The 22,121-nt window shown below is 44.2% G+C and overlaps 2 protein-coding genes across 2 annotated transcripts; one reads left to right on the forward strand and one right to left on the reverse strand.

The window, feature by feature from the left end:
* Positions 1–96: 96 nt before the first annotated feature.
* LOC5521651 (integrin alpha-PS2) lies at positions 97–17,967 on the forward strand. The gene is made up of 32 exons (XM_048723350.1): positions 97–817; positions 2,339–2,478; positions 3,020–3,126; positions 3,266–3,407; positions 4,278–4,400; positions 4,543–4,632; positions 4,743–4,787; positions 4,867–4,910; positions 5,026–5,100; positions 6,076–6,128; positions 6,615–6,699; positions 7,061–7,172; positions 8,183–8,280; positions 8,960–9,053; positions 9,470–9,515; positions 9,699–9,809; positions 11,048–11,100; positions 11,171–11,346; positions 11,634–11,771; positions 11,887–11,963; positions 12,495–12,642; positions 12,817–12,903; positions 13,358–13,437; positions 13,512–13,595; positions 13,796–13,898; positions 13,969–14,079; positions 14,213–14,266; positions 14,586–14,684; positions 14,926–15,039; positions 15,285–15,380; positions 16,165–16,290; positions 17,083–17,967. The coding sequence occupies exons 1-32, from the start codon at positions 657–659 to the stop codon at positions 17,176–17,178; spliced, it is 3,168 nt and encodes a 1,055-aa protein (XP_048579307.1). The 5' UTR covers positions 97–656; the 3' UTR covers positions 17,179–17,967.
* On the reverse strand, positions 17,582–21,784 carry LOC5521652 (SPARC). The gene is made up of 6 exons (XM_032366999.2): positions 21,546–21,784; positions 20,789–20,816; positions 19,824–20,051; positions 18,807–18,988; positions 18,354–18,531; positions 17,582–17,926 (listed from the first exon to the last, which is right to left on the reverse strand). Exons 1-6 carry the CDS (start codon positions 21,603–21,605, stop codon positions 17,892–17,894), a joined length of 711 nt encoding a protein of 236 aa, XP_032222890.1. The 5' UTR covers positions 21,606–21,784; the 3' UTR covers positions 17,582–17,891.
* Positions 21,785–22,121: the final 337 nt, after the last annotated feature.

The raw sequence follows: 22,121 nt of genomic DNA on the forward strand, positions 1-22,121 counted from the left end.
ACTCACTTTAGTTTTTTTTAATACTCTCGGGGTACAAGAGCCTTTATCTTTGCTTGTTTGTAGATACAGACTGACATCCCGGGTATTTCTCCAATGTCCTCTCGCTTGACATTTTTAGCCTTCCTGACAACACTGCCACGCACTAAAGGCCAATCATAGCTTCACAGTTGCAAACCGGATATGATTGCCGACCGGAAGTTACGCACCGACGGGAGTGTCACGGAAGGGCAGAGTGTCTTAACGAAGGCGTACATCGCTATGTTTATTTTAATCATCACCGTCACGCAATAACAAGACCTAAATTCTGATACATAATCATCCCTTTGATACTATATAGAAGTGAAGGTTCCATGATATAAATCACGCCAAAGCTGTCGTACGAAGAACCACTGTCACTTTATTTATAATAGAAGCGGTTTAGGCTGAGGCTGGAATACTTGAATGCACCTTCCTCCCCCTTTTCTATTATTCCCGGCGGCAGAGTGTTACCGTCCAAGTAGTAGGCGTGTACACGCGTCACTGCCTGTAACATCACTCCAATAAAACACCATGCACACTCACTATCGAGTCAAAATCGCACCTACACAGACATCCGCTTCATTACAGACATAACACTTAGTCTCTCATAGTTTACCCCAACGTCAAAAAGTTGTGTCATGGGGGCCGTAAAGTGCATACTGGCCGTTCTACTCGCCGTCCTACATGTGGTTATTTGTTTTAATGTAGATATTTCGGAACCGATCGTGTTTCGCTCACAAGCAAAGAATGATTACTTCGGGTTCACAGTAGCTCTGCATTCGTATGGTGACGATAAGTGGTAAGTACATATATCTATCTACTCATTTTGTATTCGGCTGTGGCTAAGTTGTTTATACCGTCTTTTGTAGCATTATAGTATCTTGTAATAGATCTCACCAAATGTTTATAATTACACCCAATAAAGTAATAATACTTATGGATGTATATTTAGCTATCTCTTCCATTGGTTGATAATCCGTTTAGTTGAGTTATCTCACCTTCGCTAATATGATAAGTGCATATATAGTTTTATTTAGTTTAATCCTACAATATCAAATTATATTATCCAAATTTACGACAATCAGTTAAAACTCTTTTAAACCTGCCCTTCCCTCGCCCATGTCGTAGGTTTAACCGTAGTGTTAATCTATAGGTGTTGAGTAGTAAAGCCTTTTTGTGCGCTTTTCAGCATGAATAGATTTTATCCTATTGTGCCCCACAACCAGCCGTTTCATCAGTTTAGGTATTTCCAGGCCTTCCCCAAAAATCACAAAGAATTGAAGAAAAATACGGAAAATTTTAACCGGATACCGGTAGCCTGCAAAAGATAACATATCAGATAACTTTTAGTACTGATCTAAAGGAATTTGTTTTGGTACAAAAAGATCAGTAAGTGTCTTCATTTATGTCACGCAATATGTGTCATTATGATAATTTGGTGTATATCAAATCAATTCATTTAAAACAGGGATCTACCTCATCAATTTCACTCTCTTTGTATTTTATCGATGCTAAGGTATTTAAATTTTAGATTAATCTTAAGAATGTAGTCGATTAAAAGCTGATACGAAAACGACCCCAAATGCCAAAAGCTTCGGGAGTTACTGAGACATGCGGACGACTTCCAGACCACAGAAATATCATTGAGTCTGCTTTTAGACATTTACTGCTATTATATGGAAATATTTCTGGTTGGGATAGGTTTATATATTTAAATGGATAACCAAAAAAAGAAACTCTGTTTTTGAGGGCTACCAGGAAAGCATAGTAAATTGAAAATCACTTAATTGAACGACCCGTCGTGAGAATATTCGGTTGATCAAAGATCACCGTCCCTGGGTATCCTGGGTACTCGCTCCTCCTGGCCGGTCTTCGTAGTCAGGGCGCATAGTAAACGAACGAAGCTCGAGACTCTGGTACCCTGGGCAGTCCCTGTGTTCATGTGATGACGCCTAACACTCAGTGACTACTCGTTATACGCTATACGTATAAAGTTATACTCGTTATACGTTTTCACCAGCGTGGTTTTATGTATGTTGTATGTACAATAGTGGATGTTCTTTATCCCCTTTATGTAGCGCTCGATCCAGTTAACTTTCCTCTCAGGATTCAGGATCCCATGCTAAAAATGAGCGTGACTAAATCTTTGATCAGCTTCGCATAACTTCATAGCATCTCGTTACCCCGCTTCCCTTTCCTACTCAGGCTAGCTACGCCGGTTTGCATACAAACAATAAATTACAGAAATCCGGGTTCTAAGGGTGGTCAAGATCAAGTCATTTATGCGTTGTTGATAATCGTTGACGTTTGCGTTTGTCAGGTTACTGGTCGGTGCGCCATTAGCAAATCAAACCGCGCCGTTTGGTTCCCGCTTCAAGATACACGAGCGCTATGGTGGTGTCTTCAAATGCAGGCCGAGAAAAAATAGCGCGTGTGAAACCATCCCTATTGATACAACAGGTACTTTGGGAATAACGTACGAGGGGATATATATTTTTATAAAATATTTGTACCTGCACCCACCCTCCCTCTTCAAATCCTGGCTATGCGCCTGCGCAGTGGATCGTTAGGCTAGAGGTTTTGACAGCGCAAAAATCCAAAGAGTGGCATTCGGATTACACTAGACGCGATGAAGGTATCTCTCGCGAACGCTGTCAGTCGTGTGCATCAATTTCTCTTTTTCGCACTAGGCTTGTCTTCTGACATTTTTGTCGCTGGCTGCAAATGTGCCTCTGATCACAGTTAAAAACAGACAGGGTAACCGTTTTGGGCGTGGTCAACAGACATTTTTACCCCTAAAACTGGGTTTGGCTAAAGCAATTTTAACCCCCCACTGCCGTTAATTACATGACTTGGGGTTTACTTAAAATAACTTTTGGGTGTTTCAGACCACCATTAGCATGAGACCCCTAATTGATAGGAAAAAATACCTGTCTACGTTTATGGAGAGTCTCTCCTGGCACTTGGTTGAATGCTAAAGAAATGTTCGCATGTTCGTTAGATCCCCTTTACCAGGATTTCAATGGTGAGCAGATTGACATAGAGGAGAAAGCTGGGCAGTGGCTCGGAGCGTCGCTGTTCAGCACCGGACAGAACGGCAAAGCCGTGGTGAGTGTGAATATAGGGTAGGGACAGAGGGGGGGAAATAGGGGAGAAGAATAGAGGGAGGGATGGGCACGGGGGAAAAGGGAGGATAGAAAGGGTAGAGTTAAACTCACTCATCCTTTTTTCTTGATGTCTCTGTCAGGCTTGCGCCCCAAGATATACATTTCGTGGCAACTTCATCAACAGGCCGGAAAAACGACCACGAAATGTGATTGGACGGTGCTTCCTGATACGAGATGATCTCAGAGGGTTACACAAGAGAGTGAGCCCTTGTTACCATGGATGTAAGTACCAGAACTAGACGGGGGGTCAGTAGGTGACGGTAACCTTGGGTACGAGATGATCTTAGAGGATTACACAAGAGAGTGAGCCCTTGTTCAGGGTGGTGAAGTGTTTTTTCGTGAAACGAGATTTGGCCATTTTTCACTGTCAAGAAACGTGAAATCGCCCATTTCGACGTCCGTGAAACGTGATTTAGCTCTCCTCGTGAAACTTGATTTAGAAGTTTCAAGTCTCCGTGAATCGAGATTTAGCTCAAGTTTTTGAGTGTGTTGAACGGAGAATCATGTGGCCTTTCCAAAATAGACAGATTGTATTGTCGTATGCAGTAAATACAAATATTTTTGGATTTGGACGCGGTACTACTGTATTAGCGATTTTGGACGTTATATTACGGCCCATTTGCGAGTTTTGGACGCGATATTAAGGTTTATGAACGTGAACGTGAAATGTGAAAAGGACATTTTTGGTCTATGAAACGTGAAAAAAGCCATTTTTCGGGTTCGTGAAACGTGATCCATATCCCCCTTTACCACCCTGCGTGTTACCATGTAAGTACCAGAACTAGACGGGGTGTCAAATGGTCGGAAGATTCAGAGATGTTCACTGGATCAGTCCGTGTGTGTTTATAGCTGGATGTGCTCATCTAGTTATATTACCAAAACCAGTAATTGGACCAATGAAAACCGCGTCTTGGTTGAGAAGCTCCGCAAGACTAGAGTTGACTGCATATTGAAATAGGCTTAAAGGTACGATAGATTTTAGGCACCGCTTCCGCTCTATTAAACACCTTCCCATCTGAGACGAGTCTGGCAAAGTTGACAAAGGCGAATCTGGAATCAGAAATAGAAATAACGCTTTATCTTTCATTGTAGCCAACGGTCGTGAGCTAATGTACGGGTATGGACAAGACGGCATGTGCCAGGCTGGCTTTAGCACAGTCATCACAAACGACGACACCCTCGGCTTCGGCGCGGTGGGCGTGGGCTACGGAAAAGGTATCACGTGAGAATCAGCCGATAGTATTTACCAGCATCCATCCTCTGGCCCAGGTCGATTCCCACGCATGTGCAAAACACAAGTTCAAATGGTTTCAAAACTTAAAATGTGTCTAACGGGGTGTAATCTTCTGTTATCCAGGGATGATAGGAGCATATTTTGATCGTTCTGACAGCACAGTGTTTGCAAGGAGTAGTGACCTCAAGGTCGGCTATTTTGGTGATGTGTTTGGTACGTACTCATCATGCGGTTTGAGTCACATGCCATGATCATGTGTCTTGTGTTACGTGTTGTGACATACACATTGTCCCACGTGACCTTATAACTGTGTATCGTTTTAGGTTATACCATGACCGCTGGACGATTTAAGAGAAGCGGGAAAGAACGTAAGTCAAGCTGGCATTGAGTGATTATCACGTCATCTAAATTTTAAGATTAAACCTTTTCCCACTATTCCTTGTTTAGAATTGATCGGAAGCTCACCACGTGCCGACGACATTCGAGGACGAGTGAGTAAACGTGCACATGCACATTACATGGACCTTACAATCACTGGCTAGCTCATTCAACTAAATGAAAGGAGAGAGATGAAAGAGTTATAACTTATCTGCATTGTGTCCCTAGGTTATGGCTTTTGATGTTGTTGGTGACGAGCAAATCAAAGTTAGCTTTACATTACCATTACCACCCGACAATCAGGTATGCCACTTACACTACCCCCCTGACAATATGGTATGCCACTTACACTACCCCTGACAATATGGTATGCCACTTACACTACCCCTGACAATATGGTATGCCACTTACACTACCCCTGACAATATGGTATGCCACTTACACTACCCCTGACAATATGGCATGCCACTTACACTGCCCCTGACAATATGGCATGCCACTTACACTACCCCTGACAATATGGTATGTCACTTACACTACCCCTGACAATCAGGTATGCCACTTACACTACCCCCCTGACAATATGGTATGCCACTTACACCACCCCTGACAATATGGTATGCCACTTACACTACCCCTGACAATATGGCATGCCACTTACACTACCCCTGACAATATGGTATGCCACTTACACTACCCCTGACAATATGGTATGCCACTTACACCACCCCTCACAATATGGTGTGCCACTTACACTACCCCTGACAATATGTCACTTACACTACCCCTGACAATATGCCACTTACACTACCCCTGACAATATGGTATGCCACTTACACCACCCCCTCTCTGACAACAAGGTATGCCACTTACACTATCCCTGGCAATATGTCACTTACACTACCCCTGACAATATGCCACTTACACTACCCCTGACAATATGTCACTTACACTACCCCTGACAATATGCCACTTACACTACCCCTGACAATATGGTATGCCACTTACACCACCCCCTCTCTGACAACAAGGTATGCCACTTTCACTACCCCTGGCAATATGCCACTTACACTACCCCTGACAATATGGTATGCCACTTACACTACCCCTGACAATATGCCACTTACACTACCCCTGACAATATGGTATGCCACTTACACTACCCCTGACAATATGGTATGCCACTTACACTACCCCTGTCAATATGGCACTTACCTATCCACCGACAATCTTGTATGTTACTTTATATTTCCCTACTCACAACTGTGTTTATTTCAGCCTGGAAGTGCGTTCGGATTCTCGATGTGTGCAGTAGATCTCAATAACGATGGGTAAGTATGTTGGTCGTTAAGTTGGATTTTTTTGTAGATTTTCCTTTTTTCGCAAGCTTTCGCGCAATGCCAAATTACGACAACTGTAAAAAAACAAGAGATTATTAAAGAATTATCAGGCATATTCGGGAAAGTGTTTGGAATCAATCCTCTACAAAAACATGAACAAAAATTGTCAGAAATTAAACACAGCGCGCGTGCGCGCGGAGAAACAACAAATTTGCAAAATTCATTGCTTCAAAACCTATCTAATCCTCCGTTATGTTTCGTTTTGTTGTAAAAAAGGCCAATAGATAGAATGGTGTATTTTTGTCCAATTTCGAACTTTATTATTAATTTTCTGACTTCTTTCTACGGAGCTCTGCACTCAGTAAAGTCAATAGACGAATGACAGCTTGCCTAAGGCATGCCCCTTTTATAGTGCGCGTTCGTTTGACTTAATAACCCTGGTGCTTCATTAGAACTGAATCTTGTCTTATTGTCCAGTCTGTCAGATCTCCTTGTCGGGGCTCCCAGATATAGCTACGATAAAGACGAAGGTCGAGTGTATGTGTACGTGAACAATGGCCTTGTGAGTATCACCATACCTAAGTGTAAATCGTAGCCAGTGTTACGGGGCAGTATTCCCTATACTTAGGCTTTTTACAGTAAGCAGTACAATGCATATAGCTCCGTCCTGTGATGGTAATGGAGGCCAACCCTTTGGTCCATCGTACCTACTGGGCCACACCGTCATCATTGTTAAGCTTGGCAACAAACGAAAGGGGCCGTCTAGACGTATTTCTTTTTATTCGGTTTTGCCCCCAACAATGAAAGTCGTCACTTGAATTCTATTTTAGTGCTCATTTGTTTGCCATGGCGTCCTCTCTAGCACGGTAGCGTGCTTTGTTTCGTAATGTTGTGCTCTGCGTTAACGAAAATTTGTTCGCTAGGGCGCTCTTAATCTGATGGAATTCATGACTCTGGACGGAGACAAGCAGATAAAAGCAAATTTTGGATTCTCTATCGCATCGGCCGGTGACCTGAACAGAGATGGCTTTTATGGTGAGTCCCCGAACCCGCCCACCACTAACCACTCCACTCCCCCCCTCCTCACCCTCCACTCCACTCCACCCCTTCCCTCTCCCTCTCCCCCTCCTCACCCTCCACTCCACCCCTTCCCCCTCCTCCCCCTCCTACCCCTCCACTCCACTCCACCCCTTCCCCCTCCCCCTCCTCTCCACCCCCTTCCCCCTCCCCCTCCTCACCCTCCCCTCCACTCCACCCCCTTGTCCCTCCTCCCTCCTCACCCTCCACCTCCACCCCTTCCCCCTCCCCTTCCTCTCGACTCCACCCCTTCTCCCTCCCCCCACTCCACCCCCTTGTCCCTCCTCACCATCCACCTCCACCCCTTCCCCCTCCCCCTCCTCTCCTCTGCACTCCACCCCTTCCCCCTCCCCCTCCACTCCACCCCTTCCCCCTCCCCCTCCACTCCACTCCACCCCACCCCCTTCCCCCTCCTCTTCACTCCACCCCCTTGTCCCTCCTCCCTCCACACCCTCCACCTCCACCCCTTCCCCCTCTCCCTCCTTTCCACTCCACCCCTTTCCCCTCCTCTCCACTCCACTCCACCCCTTCCCCCTCCACTCCACTCCCTTGTCCCTCCTCCCTCCTCACCCTCCCCCTCCACCCCTTCCCCCTCCTCTCCACTCCACCCCTTCCCCCTCCTCTCTTCTCCACTCCACCCTTTCCCCCTCCACTCCACCCTCTTGTCCCTCCTCCCTCCTCACCCTCCCCCTCCACCCCACCTTTTCTACCCCCTCCTAACCCTCTACTCGACAAAACCCCCCACTCCCCCAACCTCCCAACCCTCATTCGCTGCCTTTTTATCTTTCTCTTCTGTGTTTTTGGGTGTTGACTGGGCTATTTTCCATTACAGGTATTAAAGTCCTCCCATACTCCTTTCACTCCGTCCCAACCCTCCCTACCTCCGCTTGGCTCCGTTGTTATTTTGTGTTTTTAAGTCTTTTTTAGTCTTTATTCCTCGGGGTTGATCGAGCTATTTTTCATTACAGACGTTGTTGTTGGCGCGCCTTATGGAGGCCCTGACAGACGAGGAGCGGTCTACATATACCATGGTACAAAAGACGGAATCGATACCAAGTACAGACAGGTAAATTAGGTTTAGCTTCGAAGATTTGCATTTTGCTATTCGGCGTTCCAAAACTGTTATTTAAATTATATAATTGCCAGTGTATTTTTATAAAATGTCATGACTGCAAGTTCTCCTAATATCATTAACCTGTTTATAGAGGGCGACTTACCATAGTTATGGGCTGCATTCTTCATGCCTGCCCTGTTTATAGAGGGCGACTTACAATACGTATGTGTTGACTCTTTCATGCTTGCCCTGTTTATAGAGGGCGACTTACAATACTTATGTGTTGACTCTTTCATGCTTGCCTTGTTTATAGGGGGCGACTTACAATAGTTATGTGTTGACTTCTTCATGCTTGCCCTGTTGATGTAGGGCGACTTACAATACTTATGTGTTGACTCTTTCATGCTTGCCCTGTTTATAGGGGGCGACTTACAATACTTATGTGTTGACTCTTTCATGCTTGCCCTGTTTATAGAGGGCGACTTATAATACTTATGTGTCGACTCTTTCATGCTTGCCCTGTTTATAGGGGGCGACTTACAATAGTTATGTGTTGACTTCTTCATGCTTGCCCTGTTGATGTAGGGCTACCTACCATAGTTATGTGTTGACTTCTTCATGCTTGCCCTGTTTATAGAGGGCGACTTACCATAGTTATGTGTTGACTTCTTCATGCTTGCCCTGTTTATAGAGGGTGACAGCGTCTGACATGAATGACCCAGCCCTTAAGACATTCGGCTACTCCCTGACTGGCGGACTGGACATGGATGACAACAGCTACCCCGGTACGTTGGCCTTCTTACATGGATCGAAACAAAAAGCGTCAGAACCTCCTATCACTGATTAGAAATGATCGCGAAGGCCCTTTGTATATTAGTCACAGGCGCGTACACAGGGGGTGCGCGCACCCATCTTGGCGGCCAAAAAGTGGGTCATTCCTTATAGGAAATCTTCAAATACTATGCTTTTTCTATATGAAACCTACGTCTGCGCACCCCTCACCCCTCAGCTTTGTCAACCGTATTATCAGACCCATTTTAATTGTTGCTAAGCTGTTTCCATCCTTGTTAACCGTATTACCAGACCCATTTTAATTGTTGCTAAGCTTTTTCTATCCTTGTCAACCGTGATACCAGGACCATTTTAATTGTCTCTAAGCTTGTTCCGTCTTTTTGTGTAAAGATTTTTTTTTTTTAATCAGATGTAGCAGTTGGAGCATACTCGTCCGATCGTGCAGTTTTATTAAGGTATTGAACGTCAGTTCTGTCTAAAAAGTGGACATTCTGCTTAATACCCTCGCTACACCCCTTAGCATCATACCATGGTGCACTCTACAGGCGCACCGTACCATAACACCATCTCTTCAGAGATAGAGGAACCCCATGCTTCTGTCTCTTGTCTGCAACTCTGATGTATCGTTTTTCCTTCAGGAGTAGACCAATAGTCGATGTGGTCGGGAAAATAGAACTGAGCACTAATCGGATTATCTTGGAGAGTAACCAGACCAACTTGTGTACACTTCAGGGAAACCAGCATAAATGGTGAGTAACTGACCCCTGCATACACAGGGAGACCAGCACAAGTGGTGAGTAGTCGACTCCTGTAGACACAGGGAGACCAGCACAAGTGGTGAGTAGTTGACTCCTGTAGACACAGGGAGACCAGCACAAATGGTGAGTAGTTGACTCCTGTACACACAGGGAAACCAGCACAAGTGGTGAGTAGTCGGCTCCCGAACACACAGGGAGACCAGCACAAGTGGTGAGTAGTTGACTCCTGTAGACACAGGGAGACCAGCACAAATGGTGAGTAGTTGACTCCTGTACACACAGGGAGACCAGCACAAGTGTTAAGTAGTTGACTCCCGAACACACAGGGAGACCAGCACAAGTGGTGAGTAGTTGACTCCTGTACACACAGGGAGACCAGCACAAGTGGTGAGTAGTTGACTCCCGAACACACAGGGAGACCAGCACAAGTGGTGAGTAGTTGACTCCCGAACACACAGGGATACCAGCGCAAGCGGTGAGTAGTTGACTCCTGTAGACACAGGGAGACCAGCACAAATGGTGAGTAGTTGACTCCTGTACACACAGGGAGACCAGCGCAAGCGGTGTGTAGTTGACTCCTGTAGATACAGGGATACCAGCGCAAGCGGTGAGTAGTTGACTCCTGTAGACACAGGGAGACCAGCGCAAGCGGTGAGTAGTTGACTCCTGTAGACACAGGGATACCAGCGCAAGCGGTGTGTAGTTGACTCCTGTAGATACAGGGATACCAGTGCAAGCGGTGAGTAGTTGACTCCTGTTGACACAGGGATACCAGCGCAAGCAGTGAGTAGTTGACTCCTGCATACACAGGGATACCAGCGCAAGCGGTGAGTAGTTTACTCCAGTACACACAGGGAGACCAGCACAAGCGGTGAGTAGTTGACTCCTGCACACACAGGGAGACCAGCGCAAGCGGTGAGTAGTTGACTCCAGTACACACAGGGAGACCAGCACAAGCGGCGAGTAGTTGACTCCTGCACCTACTTGGTTTCTTCATAGCTTGTACATATCCTTAGCATTCTTCTTTGTACTCTACGGCCATTTAGCATTCTTCTTTGTACTCTACGGCCATTTAGCATTCTTCTTTGTACTCTACGGCCATTTAACATTCTTCTTTGTACTCTACGGCCATCCTATACAGTTCTAAGCTTCTTCCGCCGCCATTCTAGATGTGCAGAGAGCGTGTAAAATATAGGAATATAGGAAGTAACATCCTTTTTTTTTTCAAGTTTGACAGCAAGAGTGTGCCTCAAATACAAACACAAAGTTCCAGTCAGCCAAGGTAAGAGAAAACGCGGTGTTATGTCCCTCGCCAATCAGAAGGTAACCAAGTTATCGTAATTTTATTGCAGGCGTGGAACTGGACTTTTCCCTAGCCCTGGATCAAGATCGAAGGACAATTGAATTAAGACGGATGTTTTTCGATCCGAAAAACACGACAGACAAAGTGTTCACAAAGCGCGGCTCTGCGGTGCTTACAAAAGCCGGCGACTGGCACTGTTTGCCTGAGTACAAAATATTCTTGAGGGTGAGAACTATTGCTAGTACTCTAGCCTGCTTGCGGGAGTTTATACGGCGCCAAGTACCAAGTCGTCGCCCCATTTTGCTCGCACGCAAATCAAGCTGATGACCACGGTTCGACACAGCGAAATACCGGTTAAACGCCTGCAAAGATAGCTATTAGCGCTCTTTCTGACTGTTGACCGTTCAATAAACGATATGGAAGATATGTATATACTCGGTAAAAAATGAAAAGACAGCGCCACCACCGCCGCGATCGTTTCTGACCAGCGTTTTATTTTTCGTGTGTTTTAGCTGCGCGAGGAGATCGGTGATCTGCTGACTGCTTTGACCTTCGATTTGCAATACGACCTGAAAAAGAATGCGATCTGCGAGGTTTGTCCGATATTGAACGACTACGATGATGCCCGACAAAGAACCGTCCGGGCAGAGGTGCGTATGTAGTGAAATGTGCATCTGTACTACAAGCGTGACATATATTATAACTGAGACTGAGTATTGCAACGTACTAGAAACATGAGTTATGCACTATTTTTTTGTGTCTCAGGCTATTTTCCAGAAACACTGCAAAGATAAAGTCTGCGTCCCTGATCTGAGTGTCAGCGGTAGTGCTTCGTTCAGTGGGTGAGTATAAAGACACGTCACGAGAACGGGGTGTCACGCTCAAGGCATGCATACATGGTGTTACACGCTAGCGACACCATAGACACACATACCTGTCAACTCTCCCGCATTAGGCGGGAGTCTCAAGATTTTGGACCCCTTCTACCGCTCTCCTGCGTTGAGCACCAAATCTCCCGCTTTTAAGCGATTTTTATCGCTTCCGAAAAATTATTCTATAGAAAATCCTCATTTTGCCTCTTTTCTATTAAGATATTTGAAACAATAATTCCCTTGCGTAGCACAATTAATCTAACAACCTCGTGAGATCTATAAGTGTATTTGTTCGTGGAGCTTTCTATATGGAAAACGCCTGCAAGATTTAACCCACCCCTCCCCGCAAAAAAATGAATATACCCGACCCCTCCCCCGAAACATTTCTCAAGCCTTGAGATTTTCGGAGGTTGGCAGTTTTGGACACATGGCATGGCAGTCATGACAGATGACACACTCTGACCCGTCATCTCTCAGCAAATATGTGTTTTTGTGTTTCAGTGGGTTCAAAGATCTTCGTATCGGCATCTCGCAACAGATGCTCGTCACCATAACCGTTGAGAACAAGGCGGAAGACTTCGCGTACCCCGGCAAAGTCCTCGTCACCTACCCGTCATTCCTGGGCTATGTCGGCGTAGCAGCCAAGCAGGTAATTCACGATGCTATGGGAAATGTTTGCAAAAAATATATCAGTGCTTGTCTTGTTGATGATGCTCTTGTTGGTTTGGTTCTCCGTCGACAGCGTTGTTAGTTTTGTTCGCATTACCGCCATCTTACCTATTTGTATTTATTTTGATATCATCATTAATCTTTTTCTCGCAAGGACGTGCAGTGCAAGCGTCTTATCACTTCTGACGACTTCGAGCAGGCCGTGTGTTTGGTCGGGATGCCGTTCCAGGGCAAGACAAAAGTGAGTTCATTCAGCAGTTTCTACGCTACATTATGGAGCATTATAGAGCTCTGTCTTAGCATTAAACAAATATCCCTCACCACGCCCTATCCCAAAAGGGTCCAAGGTCAGATTGGGGGACGTCTCCATTATCATATATTATCCCTATTATCATTAGGGATAACCGGCGCGTACACAGGGGGGTGCGTAGGGTGCGCGCGCAACCCCCATTGGCGGCCTAAAGTGGGTAATTTCTTATAAAGGAATCTTCAAATGCTATGCTTTTTCCCAATGATACCTATGACTGCGCACCCCCCTCGGCCAATCCTGGGAACGAGCCTGGATTACGAGTAGTGATCATACTTTTATATTAATAGCATGACGGACGACTCATGATTGCTAAACTTGCAATATATATGTTGCTATCCTAAGCATTATAAAGCACCGGTGTTGATCTGTTTATGTCCTCCGATAGAAAACGTTTGACATGCTGTTTGCTACCGCTGGAGTCAAAGGAAATATTAGCATGTTCAAAGTCGATTTAGAAGCAACGAGGTAAGAACATTAAAGCCATTTTTTTTCAACCTTGATTGGTTTGTGGTTTCGATTGATTGATTGCTTTCCTGCAGTCCTGGGGCAGATGCCAATCCTTCCGATAACAAAGTGTCGTTGCAACTCGCCGTAAAGTTTGAAGCGGACCTCAGCATTTCTGGGTGAGTAAAGTTACTTTCGACACAAATTTCGAAACAAATTTTTTCACAAAAGCCATCGAAATGTGGAATTATCGAAATAAGGTGGTGTCTTTCTGTCTTTTTGTCTTTCTGTAATTGTTTTTCAAAGAACGTTTAGATGGGTAAAAAAAGGAAAATCCCTTATAAGGAAATTACTTGACTGTAAGCTTTCTCGGTTCCAGTGCTTCTCTACCGGACGAATTAGTATTCTCTAGTAAAGGAAAGACTTCCGAGGAAGTGCGAACTGAGAGGGACATTGGTCCCCTTGTCCAGCAGACCATAATGGTAAGACGAATCTTCGTCGTTGACTTCTTCGCCGCCCTGGACTCAGGGTTTAACTTTTTTTTTCGCACAGGTGAGAAACAACGGTCCCGGCGCGGTGGATGGGTCAGAGGTAACGGTCAGTCTGCCTTGGAAGAAGAGTGAAGAAGACTTGAGTTACTTACTGTATCTGCTGAGTGTCCAGGTGAGTACGGCCCTTCCACCGCTGATTTGGCATCTCATTTTGAGTCCCGATCTAGCTCTGTTGTTGGTGCATGCACGCGAAGACCTGTCAAACCAAACCTGTACTTCACTATCCAAGTTATTTGCGTTTGTAGGTTCATGGAAGTGCAGCTACATGTGACGTCAAGACCAACCCACTTAACATCAAGGTACCAGCATTGAATCTAAACCATCATCATGACCACTATCACCATCGTCATCATCATCACTATCATAACCTCGATTTCTATCATCGTCATCACTATCACTACATCTTAATCATTTAAAAAAATCATTATTATAACCACTTTACGTCACTACTTGTTGCTGGTTTCTGCACCAGTTATGCAAGAGTAATTTCAGCTTTGGCGCTTTCTTTTCCGCCATCTTTTGCTCTCTCAGTTATGAATGAGCGCTATATAAATTACTGTAATCATTTTTCGTCTCTTACTTGGGTTTTACTTATAATTACACTCATATTTATATCAGATGAGTAACAACACAGATAAACCAGCTGTTCTCGAGTCGACATCACGAGTTGGCGCCAACAAAAGAACGAGGAAAGAAGTCAAGAAGGGCGACCAACTGGTGAGGATGGAGTACTTCTAGTATCGTACCAATTAACAGAGCATTGCTAAAAAGAAGAGGAAGAGTACTTTTAGTAGCGTTCATGTGGGATCATTCCTTTGTAATTTTGAGGTTATCCTTGTTAAAAGTTTGTTCAGTAACGTGAAGTGCCTGTTAAGGATAGAGTATTGTGCAACTGGTTGTCGACAAAAAGACAAGGGTTCTTCATAGTGTTGATAGTTTACGTTGCAATTGCTTGCAGTCGTGTGATAATGTCAAGTGCCTGCTGTTCACCTGTAGACTGGGAAAACTGGAGCAAGGAGAAGGCGCCGAAATCATAATGACGTCACGACTGTGGCAGGACACACTAGTCAAGGTACAACTGTCACGCAATAACACTAGCGTCACGCAATGGTACTTGTGTCACGCAATGACACTTCCGTCACGCAATGACACTCCTTTCACGCAACTAAACTACTGTCATGCAATGACTATACCGTTACGCAATTACACTACCGTCACGCAACTCAGTGAAACTAATGTCACGCAGTGAAACTGATCCAGCAACCGCTGTAATATATATGGTGTAAATAGCGATGTCTGACTGCGTTACGTTTGTAGGCCGGATTTGGCTCAGTAGATCTGATCACCAAGGCGGCGATTTCTCCGCCACCCTCCATCACCGAGCCACCGAACGACAACAACAACCAAGTACTGGTAAGTAACCGCCGCCACACAACAATAACAACAACAATAACATCACCAAACAAACAATCTGCCATCCTGCCTCAACCACCGAGTCAACGATGACAACAACAAAAACAGCAACAACAAGAATCAATCCGTCATCACTGAGCCACCTAACGCAAAAGTAAACGATCAAGTATTGGACTCCATCATCCCATCACAATAACAACAACAACAACAACAACAAGAATCAATCCGTTATCACTGAGCCACCTAACGCAAAAATAAACGATCAAGTATTGGACTCCATCATCCCATCACAATAACAACAACAACAACAACAACAACAATGAAGACATTAACAATCTACCACCCTCAACCACCGACTCACCAACGACAAAAATAACAGCAGCAACAATAATCAACCAACAACCAGGCCACCCAAACGACAGCTATAATAAAGTATTGGTTGGCCAAACTTCCACGCTCACCCATCGCCGCCACCACCACAACAACGATAAAAACAGCAACAAACAATCAATCAGCAAATGCCAAGCAATAAAACGACAACAAAAAGTCGGTGTCCTTATTCGTACCCACTACTAGACAATAATCCGCCATCCCTCGATCAAAGAGCCGGCCAAACGCCAATAATAACGAGATAACCAAGTTTTGGTACGATTTCTATTCAACTCCACTACAATCTCAAAATCAGCAACATCGAGAAGAACAGGAGCAATAACAACAATAACGACAACACCATCGGCAACAAGCTCTTGTGTATAGTTGTAATTGCCAGTTTGCTCTCTCGTAGCTTTCCATTCGTGCTAATCCCAAGGAGAGTCAGACGCCGTCTGAGCCAACACCCACGTGGATCATTATAGTGTCAGTCCTTGCCGGACTTATCCTGCTGGGTCTTTTAGTCTTTGGACTCTACAAGGTAACGTCTTTACATAATAGTGTCAGTTCTTGCTCGACTTATCCTGTTGGATCTTTTAGTCTTTGGACTCTACAAGGTAACGTCTCTAGAGCAAATCATAGTGTCAGTTCTTGCTCGACTTATCCTGCTGGGTCTTTTAGTCTTTGGACTCTACAAGGTAACGACTGTACATTATAGTGTCAGTTCTTGCCGGACTTATCCTGCTGAGTCTTTTAGTCTTTGGACTCTACAAGGTAGTGTCATACTGCATATGCTGCGGTGATGGTGGCGACCAAGCGCGGCCTTGTGGCTTTATTTTACCTGATAGATGAAATAGTAGAGTAGTGGCGAGGTGATCGTTAAAAGTGACAAATAATGACGCGTAATGATGGTGGGTGGGTGGGAAGGGGGGGGGGGGGGGTAGCGTGGGTAATGCAAAAGCGCCTTATGTCACCTGGAAATACGGTTCGATCTACCAAATCGATCATGAGTGATGGTGTTGCAGGGGTGGCGGAGTGGTCCCATAAGTGGTTGGTTTAAAAAAAAAACGTTACTATATATATATATATATATATATATATATATATATATATATATATATATATATATATAAGAAACATCCGCTCAATAAAGTGGGGGAGGGGGGCGCTGCCCCCCCGCTGCCCCTCCCCTTCCGCCGCCCTTGTAATCCTGTAAAAAACTGACAAATACCGCTAGCTCGAGTTTCAATGAGTCTGCGTGCTTCCGGTATGTCTGCTATTACATTGGGAGAACTGTCTATGTGCTTCTTATATTTGATTTCTTTCATATCAGGCGGGGTTCTTCAAGCGGAAACGTCCTGAAGAAATGGCAAATGACGAAGAGAATACAACGAAATACGAGCCAGCGGCACAAGAACCCGAGGCTTAGAACGGCCTTGGACCTCGTGATTCTAGTTCTGCTTTACAAGAACCTAGGAAAACTGCACTTGCGAGGCCGAGATAACGGCGACAGTGCTATTTTAAAACAATTGAGTCTAATACAATGTAATAAAGATAGCTCGACCCAGAACATTATTATAAGCCTACAACACGACTTATGTTGGTGTGGTACTTGGAAAAAGGACTATTTGATAACAAGTCTGAAAGAATAAAGTATGGCTCGGATTAGGGAGAGGGTCCATGATGGTACCCGATCCCTCCCTTTTCTGAAATAGGACAATCACTTGAGAGGAGCTTGAACGTGATGAGAGGAGAGTGGAAATATGAAATTATCCCTTTAACAGAACTTGCACAGTTACAAAATTAACCAGCACAAGGAAAGTCTAAGACGATAAGATTACATTATTTTATTATCAAAACGGTATTTATTTTAATGTATTATAGACGGATGTAGATTCAAGCGTATAGTTCATTAGATAAATGCGATAAAAATGTAAATTAAATCAAACTTGTACATTATTAACAAATGATTTTATTTTGATTTATTCGTAATTGTTTTTTCTTTTTGCATAAAAATAAAAATAATTAATGAGAGTAAAATAGGTGCGCCTGAAATTCGTAAATTTATTCCCAAATTGAGTTAGCTTCGCCTGTCAAAGCAAAGGAAGTAGATTTTCGACGCTGTTGCAGAGATGCAAAGATTCACTTGTGCTGACGGCGCAGTGGAAACTCTCGTTCTGCAAGAGTAGGTGAAAATAAATGAGATTCCTAAATGGTATATTGCGACTAATGTCATTTATTTATTTTGTTAGCATGGTTGTCGTCTGCTGGTGTGTCACGCTTTTGGCTATATGTCACGCCACTCGCTTTGTGTCACGCCACTCAATCTGTTCCCTCATATTCGTTTTATTTTTCTGTTTCCTCACTCATCTACACAAAAATATAGTTACGAAATTTTTCGGGGTAGCTGTCTGCCGCTTTGTTTCTTTCGTTTCGTCATTGGCGAGTTATAATTTCCCGTTCCGTAAAAAAGCTCACCCAATAAATGTAATTTTTCGTTCGGGGGAAAATTTCCACCATATCAGAAGAAATTGTACCAGGGATGTGAAAACTCTGCTTTGCTTGGTTTGGCTTGGTTATTAATGCCCTCTCGAGACCAGTTACCTGCTAAGGTGAAGCACATGTCCCACTCACTCCGACTGATCCCTTGCTTCCGGTTCAAGTCACATGACCACAGGAAACCCGCGGCACAGGGTTCGTATATCATCATAGCTAGTATGTTGTCGATCTCAGCCCCTTCGAGAGCATTGTCCTTATCGAGGTCATTTCTGTCGAATTCCCACTGACAATAAATTTGTTAATACATTAAATTACCACTGCCAAAACATCGCCATTCGTTTTTTTTTTTAATCAGTAATACCACATAACTAGCTACCATATTCTTGCCTCAATTTTTTTGTTGAGCTATAAATGGAAATTAGAACAAACTTTGTCTCATGCTTTTATATTGCGCGAAAAATAGACTAGTTAGCTAGTTTTTCTCGGGATTATTTATTTCCTACGAGCGCTGTGCTTCTCATAGACCTTTGTCGGCGCGTGATGAAATGAGTTTCTAACCTTGGCAATAGCTACTTTTTGTCGCATGGTCATGTCGTGGATGCGTCTTGTTAGCGTGTAGTTCTGGTCTTTTGTCTGCTCCTTGGCGACGTGGGCCCATTCCAAGTAGCGGTCTCGGAATTGGGACATGTGGTCTATACCCGGACAAACAAGTGTCCGCGCATCTGGCTCGGGATCAGATCCTATGAAATAGCGCAAAGAGAAACAATGCGGGATTATTGCATGATAGGCGCTGCACTATTCGCCTGGCGCGCAGAAGAATTTAAAAAAGTGATAATGGTTCTTATACATCTGTGATTAGACCAGTTGTTGTTTGCTCCTCAAGGTGTCACGCCACACGCTTTGTGTCACGCCACTCCGCTCTGTTCCCTCTTTGCTCTTTCACGCTACCTACCACTTGTCTTGTTCACACATGGCCACTTCCTATTCTTGGCGCTGGCGATGTCACGCCTTTTGCTATATGTCACGCCATTCACTTTGTGTCACGCCAAGCGCTCTGTTCCCTCCTTACTCACGTCCACGCTACCCATCATTTGTCTTTTTTACTAATTTTTGGCTATATGTCACGCCATTCGCTTTGTGTCACGCAACACCATTCACCTCCTGTCTTGTTCACACATGCCCCCTTCTTATACTTGACCCGGATGTGTCACGCTTTTGGCTAAATGTCACGTTTCTCGGTTTGTGTCACGCAACACCATTCACCTCCTGTCTTGTTCACACATGCCCCCTTCTTATACTTGACCCGGATGTGTCACGCTTTTGGCTAAATGTCACGTTTCTCGGTTTGTGTCACGCCACACAAATCACCTCCTGTCTTGTTCACACATGGCTCCTTTTTCTTGACCCCGAGGTGTCACGCTTTTGGCTTAATGTCACGTTTCTCGGTTTGTGTCACGCCACACCACTCACGTCCTGTCTTGTTCACACATGGCCCCTTCTTATTCTTGACCCGGATGTGTCACACTTCTGGCTAAATGTCACGTTTCTCGCTTTTTGTCACGCCACACCACTCACCTCCTGTCTTGTTTACACATGGCCCCTTATTCTTGACCCCGATGTTGACGCCCTCGATACATGCGAACATGTGCAGTTCACATTTATTGGGGAATTGGATTCCATACACAGAGCAGACCGGCTCGTAAGTGTTCGGACATGAAACTGGACACTCGCAGTAGGTAAAGCCTGAACTGTCCGCCCGGCACATCTCCCCCCACATGCAGACACGCTTACTGCAGGGGTCCTCTGATGTAAGATGGACTGACATTAATGACATGGTAGGCTAAAAAAATGCAGACTCACTTAGTAGACTTATAACAGGAGGCCAAATGCATACAATTACTGTAGGGTTTTTCTGATGTGAGATGGATTTACATTAATGACATGGTATAAAGCTGGGAAAATGCAGACACGTCTAGTACAGGTACTACTGCTAGAAACTTAATCAACGACACAGTAGGTAAGGCAAAAGGCGTTAAAGCCTACAGCAGGGGTCTTGTGATGTTGAGAAACATTTTAACGACGTAGTAGGCTAGACCAAATGTATACAAGCTTACTGCATAGGTTTTCTGACGATGAGAAACAATTAAACGGTAGGCTAGCCTTACTATAGGAGCGATTCACCAATCAAGCATCAAACTCTTTCAAAAGACTAGCGTGACTTCTCAAATATGGGTTAAGCTATCTGTAGATATTAGTAGTATTGTACAAGCCGTCTTTTCACGCCCTTTCTCTTCAGGTGTGACTCTCTTCCACCGAGTCTTATCAGAAACAGTTTGACGACGTAGTGAATCACTTCCGATTAAAACAAATACTTGGAATCGTTTTGAAGTCTCTAGTGTGTGACTTGTGTGTTTCTGTGGCGTTTCCTGTTTAGGCTACAGTCATGGGCTCTCAAAAGGTCCCATTTCGGAATAGGGTAAGAGGTCAGTAGGTAAAATTAATTCGTTGTTGAATTTTACTGCGTTGTTCCTCAGTCTTACCGGCATTCTCCTCGGCTTTAGACGGAATCTATGACAAAAAGGTCAAAGGGACATATTCAGTTTTAATTAAATGTTAGAACCAGGAGGTAAACTTCCCTGGGCAAAATGCTCCAAAGCTTGACATCCGCCAAACGATAAGCATTAAGTGAAAATAACCCCTTTTTTTTTCTTGACAAGTTGAAGAGAGTGTGTATATATGTTTGAGACCACTGAAGGGACTGACGCATCTGCTCACTCTCTGACAGAACTAATGAATTGAATTTTACGTCGGCAAACTTATCGCGTCCTTAGCACTTGTCGTAATTTCCAGTGTCAAGGGAGCGATAAAAAATTAATTCTGCTGAGAACTAAGAATGAGTTATTTTAGTCCTGCTAAGATCATGAAGGTTTTTATAGTGTATTGGGAAAAGGAAAGTACGCTGGAGTTGTAATCTTAAAAGTTATACAAATAATTTGAATAGAGATAAAGAAGGAGTAGTTTTATCCCAAAACAAGACGTGCATTTTTTGTGAATTGTGCTCGATTTGAAGTAGATGGCACACTGATATCGCAGTTACAAGGTTTAAACCATTTAAAGAGGATCAAACTATTAAAAAGATAGAGGCAAATTGAATGTAGAAATGCACGTCCTTGTGTAAGTTCAATAGGCTTAGATGTGTTTAACTCCTTACAAACTACCCTATGCCATTGAGACACTAGAACTCACGATCCTTATCCTTGAGACTACGAAATTCTGCACATTTCTCAATGTACTCACCGTTAATGTTCCTAAAATCAGGCATGCGATGATAGGGACAAGTACCAAGGGGGAAACCATGGCGATAGAATAACTACTGAGGCCCAAGATAGGCGTTAAGCTGCTAACACCCCGGACGGTCCTGTGTCAGAATGCTGCCTGGGTACAGCCCTCTGTCTGCTCTGTGTTGTCGAGGGGCTATCTGTATCACATATCATCTTAGCTAGGATGCCTTACGCTTGACATGGGAGATTCATAAATCTGACCTCGTGTACTGCTGATGTTTTCATGTTACCGCCCTGTCCAAAATAGTCCAGACGCACCAAGTTCATTATCAACAACAGAACGTGACACTACAAAACAAAAGTTGAATAACTGGCCTCGACCTCGTAAAAAAAAGGATTACATTGATTGATATACTTATAATGCAATTTGTTGGACATGAAAAATAGCCTTAACCAAATCTGGGATATTAAAATAGCGTCTGGGCTATTCAAAACAATATCGTGCATCATTCCTTACTAAGATATTAAAAAATGCGCCTTGCCCTTATCTTTTAAACAAAATGCAAACAATGATACCCGGTCTATAGGGCAG

The sequence above is a fragment of the Nematostella vectensis genome, chromosome 2 (genome assembly GCF_932526225.1).
Source record: "Nematostella vectensis chromosome 2, jaNemVect1.1, whole genome shotgun sequence".
Classification (NCBI taxonomy): Eukaryota; Metazoa; Cnidaria; class Anthozoa; order Actiniaria; family Edwardsiidae; genus Nematostella; species Nematostella vectensis.

Bases quoted from the DNA above. Each gene is read 5' to 3' on its own strand.
- LOC5521651 (XM_048723350.1), top strand. From the start codon at position 657: ATGGGGGCCGTAAAGTGCATACTGGCCGTTCTACTCGCCGTCCTACAT. The intron at 6,700-7,060 runs GTGAGTATCACC...TTTGTTCGCTAG, and splicing joins TGTACGTGAACAATGGCCTT to GGCGCTCTTAATCTGATGGA. The intron at 13,596-13,795 runs GTGAGTAAAGTT...TCTCGGTTCCAG, and splicing joins GCGGACCTCAGCATTTCTGG to TGCTTCTCTACCGGACGAAT.
- LOC5521652 (XM_032366999.2), bottom strand. From the start codon at position 21,605: ATGGTTTCCCCCTTGGTACTTGTCCCTATCATCGCATGCCTGATTTTA. The intron at 20,052-20,788 runs GTAAGACTGAGG...ATCTTACATCAG, and splicing joins TAAAGCCGAGGAGAATGCCG to AGGACCCCTGCAGTAAGCGT. The intron at 17,927-18,353 runs GTAACTGGTCTC...CTACTCTTGCAG, and splicing joins CATGTGCTTCACCTTAGCAG to AACGAGAGTTTCCACTGCGC.